This window comes from Chrysochloris asiatica, unplaced genomic scaffold (assembly GCF_000296735.1).
Source record: "Chrysochloris asiatica unplaced genomic scaffold, ChrAsi1.0 scaffold00128, whole genome shotgun sequence".
Classification (NCBI taxonomy): domain Eukaryota; kingdom Metazoa; phylum Chordata; class Mammalia; order Afrosoricida; family Chrysochloridae; genus Chrysochloris; species Chrysochloris asiatica.
The window spans coordinates 7,194,989-7,204,133 of NW_006408646.1; the positions used below are offsets into that span (position 1 = coordinate 7,194,989).

Consider the following 9,145-nt stretch of genomic DNA (forward strand, 5'->3'; position numbering starts at 1 on the left):
CCTATTCTAAGCTTTACTCTGTTGCTCCTTAATAAACTACTTAACTGTAAGTATGGTCTGTGAGTGGCCATGACAATGGATTATCAAACCCCGAAGATACATAGAAAGTGCCATGAGAAAGTTGGCTGGTGTCAGAGTGATTAAAAAGAAGTTGGAGAGTGGAGATATGTCTAACTTCTACTTCATGGGAATGATACTCTACTGACTGATCTTGATCCTAGTCATTACCCGACATCCCCTGAGTTCGAAGACAGGTTCTGATGCTACTACTGACACCATTTCATACCTATTCATCCTTGGAACCTGAGCACAGGACCTGACACTTATCAACATTCCTAGGTAACTCTTACAAAAGCTGCTTAGATCCCCCAAATGGATCATGACTAAAGACTCCAGAGCACAGCACAAGGGAGACATTTGGGACCACTCCAGAGCCCATTTCTCTGTCCAGCCAGTCCCACCTATCTTGTTCCACCAAGGAAAGGGGTCCCAAGAAGGTGGGAAGAGGTTGCATAGAACCAGGGGGTCCATGTGGGGCAAGGCAGGAGGGAGGAAGTGTCCGTGCAGGAAGCCCAGAAGAGCCCAGTGGAAAAGCTCTGGCTCTGGCCCCAGCATCCTGTCTGATTCTGAACAGGGCCCTGAACCTTCCAGCACCACATTCTCAACGGTTCTCTTGGCCATCAATGGCGGTCAATGGTCCATTCTTGAAGACAGAGGCCTCCGCAGCTGGTTTCTTCTAAGTCTCTCAAGTTTCATGTAGGAGGAAAACCGTGAGAATTGGACCTAGAGGTATATAGCCCTAGGTGACCCCTCAATACTCCCTCAGTGTGTCCCAGGGTAAGTTGCCTCATCTCCCTAAGCCTCAGTTTCCCCCTCTATTAATGATGAGTCACAGGGTTGTTGTAAGAGTGTAGTGAAAGCTGGGTGTGAATGAGCTGGCTACTTATAAGATGTCAAATAATCCCCCTACTTTTGAGCAACCATCCCTTTCCTTGGCAGCATCCCATGATCTGGATACCACCCACCTCACTGACACTTCCTGTGCCCAAGCTCTGCCCACCCCCACCCCAGCCCCAACAGCACCCTCACCTGGTAGAGCCACCCTCTTCCCACCTCCTGCCCTTTCCCAACACAGCCCCACTCAGCTAGACACTCAGGCAGAGACTGGACCAGCCCTCCAGCCCTGTCTCCACATCAATAAACTCTGGAGAGCAAGACAATAGTAGATTCTTTATTAATTTCTCTTTTTTTCTTAAAAAAACAACAAATAGTATTCCTTCAGTATAAAAAATAAATATTTTAAATATGACATTGAATAAATAAAAATTATCTGTCAGTATGAAACATACCCCAGGTACATTCATCAAATAGGAATTTGTCACCAAGGCGAATTCTTTCCAGTGGAAAGGGAGGATGGGGACTATGTAAGGACCAGGCCACATGGTGGGTCCCACTGAGCTAGCAGTGTGCGTGGGAATCAGAGAGTTGCGGCAGGGCAGGCAGGGGCGGGGCAGGGTGGAGATGATTCCAAAGTAAGAACATCTGTACCGTTTGAAGGAGCCTGAGTGGCACAAGTGGTCTGCAATGGGCTGCTAATCCAAAGATTGGCAGTTCAAACCCATGCAGCAGCTTGTAAGAAATGCCTGGCAATCTACATCCATAAAATATCGTAGTCAAGAAAACTATATGAAGCAGTTCTAATATATGGAGTTGACATGAGTCGGAGATCAACAGGGTGGCAGTTAACAATAACAACACTCCCCCAAGTCAATAACTTTCCATCCTTGTTTCACATTAGAATAACCTGGAGATTTTAAAAAGTAAAACTAACAATAGAAACACTAATGAATGGTCTCTACCCAAAGCCAATTAAAGCAGAGCCTCTGTACCCATAAAGATTATAGTCAAGAAAATCCTACAGGCAGTTCTCCTGTCACATAGGGCCACTACAAAACGGAATTGACTCAATGGCACCTATTGACAACAAAGCGTGGACTGATTTAATCACAACCTCTGTATTGTCTGAAGGAAAATCACTACTTCTCTCAACTCCAGGGCACCAACCCCATATGCTATGTCTTTTGTGGAGGACCACAAGAAGGGTTGGGCTGTCTCTGTCAGAGAAGCAGTTGTCCCAGTAGGGACCAAGGGAGACGACAAGAAGGCAGGGAAGAGGTCAGACAAGCAAATTAGCAGTGCTTTTGGGTTAAAAACCATTTTTGTTTTAAATAAAAGTATTCTTAATCATTTGACTGTCTTACCTCCTCCTCTGCTGATGGTCCCTTCTCCTCCTTAAAATCATCTCTGGTCCAGGCACATGACCCAGGATGTGGGTCAGCACCAGCAGAAGAAAATGAGGAAAGAACAGCTTTTTGCCCACAAAGGCTCAACAATTCAGGATGCTGACATGCCAGAATGAGTCTAGAAAGATCGCTGTGTAGGGGGACCAAGAGGCAGAATCAGGACTGGAGTGTAGGGGCCGTGGCTGTGGGAGAGTCAAGGGGTCAGGGAAGGGTCAGGAGGGATAATTGCCCCTGTGTACTTAATACAGGTGTGTCTACAAGATGATGAGATGGGAGACCCATCAGGAGCACTGGGGTCTAGAGTCACCAATTCTGGCTTTTTCAAATAAGGGTAGCTTTCTTGTACTTCAGATTGAAGAAGTTCAACAAGCCCTGAGTTGTTCATTGGCAGAGCAGAGAGAGGGGAAGGGCAGCCGTCTGAGATCCTGGACAAAGGTGAGCATGACCTACGAGCTCAGAGTCTGGCCCAGGCTCAGAGGCTTGCCCGCTGCCTGCCTACCAGCTGGTGGGCTTGGATAAAGTGCTCAGGGAAGAACAGGGAAAGGGACAAAGTGAGTACAGAGCATCATAATCCAGTTGACTGAACTGCTAGGACCACCACTAGTCTGCTTTGGGTTTGAGAAGAAGCCAAAATCCCTCTTCTCAGCAGCTGCCCCAGCTCCCAGACTGAAGGGCATTTCTAGACTTGCCTGATCCACAGCGCAAAGGAAGGGATTGGATTCCCAGCCTCAGAGTCCAGACTTGGATGGAGAAATGGAGGAGGTGGGGCGGGGGGTGAGGGACCACAGCTTCCTGGCCTGAGTCTGGTGGGGTGGACTCATGCTCCCCTCGCCAGAGCAACGGACAGGGTCTCCCTGACCCTGCCCAACTCCCTGAGACCTCTCAGCCAGGACCTCACATCCTCACTGGTGTTTAGGACTCTCAGAAAGGAGCTTCACTGGGCAGGAGCCTCTTCGGTGGGAGGGAACTAGATCAGGACAGTTCCATGGCCCCTTGGCGGCTAGTTAAGAGACAGTGTGGGAATAAGACATTTGCACAACTTCACAGGACCATGTGAATGAAGTCCCCAGAGTCAAGCAACATGATGGCCCTGGTGAAAAGCATTCGACCACTCTACAAACTGGCCTAGGGCTACAGTTTGGATCCTAGCTCCCCTACAGTGAGTTACAGTTGGGATGGTAGGATGGAGCAAGGTGCCTTCTCTCCTACCCCAATGCTCCTCTGAGCTTCACCCGTAAGGATTCTCCCACTTGTAACATAATCAGCATCCAGGCCAGGCCCTACAAAAGCCTAGTGGTGGCTCCTCTGTAGAGAGCCATCTGATTATTAACTGCTGGCTAGGGGACAGGAAAGGGGGAACTAACATTGCCATTTAAAGCACCAATAAGTTAATATAAATAGGATATTATAATAAATAGACAATCATTCTGGGCCAAACACACAGCACTCAGGTCTCAGGCTCCTCTGAGACCCTGACCTTAAGTTCTGCCATCCCCTTTTCTAGGAACCAGAGACTTCTTCTGGTTCCCTTCAAGTACCTTCCTGTGACCTCACTAGGCATAGCCTCAGCTGTGAGCTGCACTTTGAGCAACCCCATTCCTCCCACTTTATAGTTTTTTGTTCAGAAGGAAGACTTTGGGTCTGCCTCAGAACCTCCTCACTTAACTTTGTAACCTGTCTCTGCCCCCCCGTCACCTCCACTAACCCTCTTCCAGGTCTGGCACCAAACTCTTGCCATCTCAGGCTGTGGAAAAGCCTGTAGGAAAGAGAAAACATGAATAGGCTTCCGTTCCAGGGCTGAAGGCAGCCTAAATGCCAGTGACCTCCTTCTAGAACCATCTCTAGGTGTGAGCTAGCCAGTCCTTCTCATGAGAAGGCCTTCTCTATCTCCACATGTGACACCTCTAGGGGCAAGAATTCCAGCCCCTCACATCCCAATCAAGCCTCCTAAAGTCTCCCTAAGGGTAGGCTGATTGGTGATGATTCTGCTGGGAACCTGGCAATTGCCCTGCTCTCTGGAGGTCAGGGCCTCCAGAGATAACTTATTTGCTCACTGCCAAAAACCACTCCCGAGGGTCAGGTGGGGCAGAGTGCAGCTCATACTCCACTCTCAGCCTGACACCTTGGTGTCTAGCCACCATCTTCCAGAGGAAGGAGCACCACCTTCTAATTGGCCCTGCTAGTGGACATTTTTGGAGTCCTGGTGTGGCGCTGTGGGTTAATGTGCTAGACTGCAAGGTCATTTTGAACTGCAGGGTTGGTGGTTCAAGCTCACCAGTCGCTTCTTGGAAACCCTCTAGAGGGTCACTACGGGTCGGAACCAACTCGACGGCGTTTAACAACAACAACAACAGTGGACATTTTGACCCTGTCGGCTTCATCCCAGCCCACCCTGGAGTGCAATGGACTGGCAGGGAGCTCCTCAAGGTCTGCCAGCAGGTTCCACTTGAGGGTTCCCACACTGTGAGGACTCCCACCCCCCACATCCAGATCCCACTCCCAAGATCCCTCAGTTCTCAACACACTTCAAGACCCTGTGCTAGAAGGCTTGGGCCAGCTCTGCGATCACCTGCTTGTACTTTCCCAGGAGCTGGCAGCCCAGCTTCTTCTTCTGGAAGACATCCTTGCCTGAGGTGTCAGGGCCGTAGGACACGTCCACGTGGCCCACGTGGTACTTGTTGCACAGACGGCAGAGCACATTGCTGAGGAGCCCCCGCATGGTGTCTGCCGTGGAGCTGAGCTTGCTGTGGAGGTTCTGGGCATCGGGGTTGAGAATCTTCTGGTCCCGCGTGATGTTGCCCAGAGAGGCACCAAGGTATGCGATGATGCGGTAAAGCTCCACCAGCTTGTCCTTCTCCATGCCATCAGCGTGGAAGGATGGAAAGTCTGTCACATTGGGACCACACAGCTTGTCCAAGTTTCTGGGGAATGGATCCCCCTGGGCTGTGTACTGAGGGACAGAAGGTAGAAGAAAAGTGGGCAAGGAAGCAGTGATTGGTGTTCTAGCTCTTCCACCAACACTCATGGCAAGTTATTGGGCCTCTGTTTCCCAACCTAAGGCATGAGGATTCAACACTTTACCCTGTAGAAATTCAATATCATCTTGAAAGTCAGATGGAAATCTGGGTGAGAATGCACTTGTTAAAGAATCAAGGCCTCTACCATGCAAGGATTGTTAATATTCCTGGTGTGACACTGTGGGTTAATGCGCTGGACTGCAAAGTCATTTGAACCACAAGCTCAGTGGTTCAAGCTCACCAGCCACTCCTCAGAAACCCTATACAGGATCACTACGGGTCGGAAACGACTCAATGGCACTTAACAACAACATTTGTATTAGGAAGGAAGCCTGGTGGCATAGTGGGTTATGCATTGGGCTGCTAACCACAAGGTCAGCAGTTTGAATCCACCAGCCGATCCTCATGAGAAAGAAGAGGCTTTCTGTTCCTATTAAGATTTGTGGTTGTTATTGTTCCAAGTCGATTCCGACTCATAGTGACCCTGTATAGGGTTTCCGAGGAGCAGCTGGTAGGTTTCAACCACCAACCTTGAGGTTCAAACTGATCTTGTGGTCCAGTGCTTATCCTATAGCGCCATACCAGGACTCCTACACAGGGTCCTATGAGCCAGAATCCACTCGATGGCAGTGGATTTGGATTTTTCCTTTTTATTTGTATTAGGAGTCTATGAGTGGTGTAAATGGCTAATGCACTCAACTGCTAATTGAAAGGCTAGAGGGTCAAATCTACCCAGAAGTGCATTAGAAGAAAGGTCTGGCAGTCTACTTCCAAAAAAATCAGTCAATGCAAAACCTATGGAGTATAGATCTACTCTGTCATACCTGGGGTCAAAATGAAGTTGAATTGACTCAAGGACAAAACTGGTTTTGTTGTGTTTTTTAATTACCATGATCATATGGGGAAAGAAAGAAAACCTGGGTGCCTCACCTTCAGAGCTGTGCCACACATTTGCCCTTGTACCCATCTGGGCATCTCTCTGCACCAGATACCCACCACCCATTATCTCAATCAATGGCATCTCTCTGAACACCTCCCTGCCTTTCCCCTCCTTTCTGTAGCCCCATCTGCCTCTGGCTCCTCATGGCGGAGAAATCCCAAAGCCTGTAGTGCCAGGCGCCATCCATCCTCACCTCAGTTCTGTCCTGATCTAACCTTGGGATAGTTGGTTCTAGTCTGAGCTGGGTGTGACTTAACCAGCCCCCCTTCTTTCCTTCCAGCTCCAAAAGGATCCCTTTTCTGTCCAGCTCACCCAACCCCCTCCCAGGTCAGTGCCGTCTCTACTGGTATCTGCAGGAATTCTGTCCACTCCTGCCACCCCAAGCCCACCCTCTCCTTTCTCAGTACCCAGGGGCAAGAGCAGGTAACTTACATAGTAAATGAAGAGGGCGTTGGCACTGCTGTTGAGCTGCACCAGTTGATTCTTGATCTGGGTCATGAGGTTGCCGGGACATGGGTGACGTGTGGTGCAGGGAGCCTTATCAGGAGTGATGAAAAGGGGGCTTCCTGCCCCATGTTTCCAATTCAGAGCAAGCAGCAGGGACAGGATTCCTGGGAGCCAGGAGAGAAGCACCGTGATCAGGACAGCAGGGATGTGAGTTCGAGGCTCAGGATACGCTGAGTTTCCACCTACAGCTTTATCACTGTTGTGTCTGTCTCCTTCTATCTCTGTCTCACTATCCTGGCTGCTCTCCACCTGCTTATGCCTCTCTGCAGGACATAAGCTGCTCACACTAATTAGAACCTGGATCTAGGGTGACACCCAACCATCTAATCCTTCTCTGAAGAAGGCAAAAGTCCTCTGGCCTCCTGGTCACTCCCTGTCTCCGTGGAGTGGTTATGAATTGGGTTGCTAATCTCAAGGTCAGCAGTTTGAAACTACCAGCTGTTCTGCAGGAGAAAGATGAGGCTCTCTACTCCTGTAAATATTTACAGCCTCGGAAAACCTATGCAGGGTCTCTATGAGTCGGACCCGACTCCAAGGCACATAACAACAACAATAACATCTCCCCCTCTCCTGAAATGGTCCACAGTGACCCAAATCTTCCAATCTGGGCTTCCATGGGGACCACTGAAAGTCGTGCTTTCACTGATCTTCTCCCTTCCAAACCTGCCACCTGATTCTAGCTCTCCAGGCCAATTGTTCCCCAATATCTCATCTGTTTTTCCCCCAAATAGAACCAACTTCCCTGCCTTCAATGTTGTTGTTAGTAGCCCTCAAGTACATTCTGACTGATGGCAACCCATGTGTACAGAGTAAAACTGTGTTCCATGGGGTTTTAAATGGTTGTGATTTTCAGAAGCAAGTGACCATAACTATCTTTCAAGATGCCTCTGCTTGAGTTCAAATCTCCAATATTTTGACTTGTTAGCTTAATTAGTTCATTACTTAACATTCGCTCCGCCCCCACTCCCACCCCCACCCCACACCCCCGCTCTGGGATTCCCTACTTCCCTATCTAGGACCCTCAACTCTATCCTGGTTCTTCAACTCTGCCCAATCCATTCCAAATCCTCATTCAAAACTTCCTATCCCCCAGCTCTGTTCCTCCCCAGGGGAGTCCAGTGGTCCGATACCTCCCAGCCTGAGGAAAGGAGAGGCAAAGGTGCAACCAAGAAAGAGAAAAGGGGAAAAGGTCACTGGCAGCAGGGTGGGCGGGGAAGAAGGAAAGTGAAGGTAACAAGAGAGCTGGAAGCTGTCAGGGCCTGTCCTGGGTCCTGAGCGTCCTCCCCTCTTCACTCTCAGGTCCCTTTTCAGCTGGCCTGGAGGCTAGTAGGGACTTGGGGCAGCAAGCCAGTGAAGAAGGAGCCTCCCGCCTGGATCCCCCTGCTGGCACTGGATTGCCAAAGGCAACCTCAAACACACACACTTCCTTTGACTCTCCTGTTGGGCCCAGCATCCACAGTCAGGGATGAGGCCCCACCGAGGCCGGGGTCCCCACACCCCATCTCACCTAGCAGAGACCACACGCTTTCCAGGCACTAGCAGAAGGAGGCGGCACCTGCTCCCGTCCTGGGCGAAGTTTGCGAGCTTGGCGGCCTGCGCCCCTCCCAGGGAGCAGCCCGGGACGCGGTTGGAAAAGAGAAAGCGGAAAGAAAGAAAGAAAGAAAGAGGGAGGGTAAATCAGACAGAAAGCCGAGTGGAAGAGTAGTTCGGGAGAGTGGCGGAGCAAGGAGGAGGAGGAAGGCTGTGGCGGCCTCCTCCCTCTGGCCAACCTGGCGGCCGGACGACTGGGCGCGCCGTGCCCGGACCATGTGCTGCGCCCGCTCCCGGCCGCCACCCAGTGCCTCCACCGGCCGCGGCCGCGGGGAGCAGCGGCTTCCCAGGCGCTGGGATGGCCCGAGCGCCGCGTCTGCGGTGGGTGGGTGCTCGGCTCGTTCGCGCCAAGTGCCCGTGTTCAGCCGGCGCGGAAGCCGGAGCGGGCGAGTGAATTTACCTGCCGCCAAGACCTTCATTATGGGCTGGACTGCAGAGGGACTTGGAGGAGACCTTAGATGCCGGCACTTTTCAGAGGTTCATGCTCAAACGGGGAATTTGCCTGATTTATATACCGGAGCCTGTGTTGTAAGACAGAGAAACAGCTATATTTAGCCGGGATCCCCGTCCAGGAAGTTGTTTGAGGTGCATCATAGGAAATTATGAATGGAAGAAAGTGAGAGTGAAGGGGGGGGGCAGAGTGAAGGGGGGAGGGGAGGGAGGGCAGACTTTTTCCCTCTTCTAAGAATTTGATTGATAAAATTATAATGAAGTCTTCGACCAAACGCTCTGCGGTTTTCCTGAGTGGCTTGCCCTCGGAGTTGTTTGAAGATGAGGGGGTGGGGAGG

At 50.7% G+C, this 9,145-nt stretch overlaps 1 protein-coding gene across 1 annotated transcript; it reads right to left on the reverse strand.

Annotated features, from left to right (window-relative positions):
- Positions 1 to 4,842: 4,842 nt before the first annotated feature.
- Positions 4,843 to 8,880, reverse strand: LOC102833813 (leukemia inhibitory factor-like). The gene is made up of 3 exons (XM_006869231.1): positions 8,758 to 8,880; positions 6,693 to 6,871; positions 4,843 to 5,253 (listed from the first exon to the last, which is right to left on the reverse strand). The coding sequence occupies exons 1-3, from the start codon at positions 8,774 to 8,776 to the stop codon at positions 4,843 to 4,845; spliced, it is 609 nt and encodes a 202-aa protein (XP_006869293.1). The 5' UTR covers positions 8,777 to 8,880.
- Positions 8,881 to 9,145: the final 265 nt, after the last annotated feature.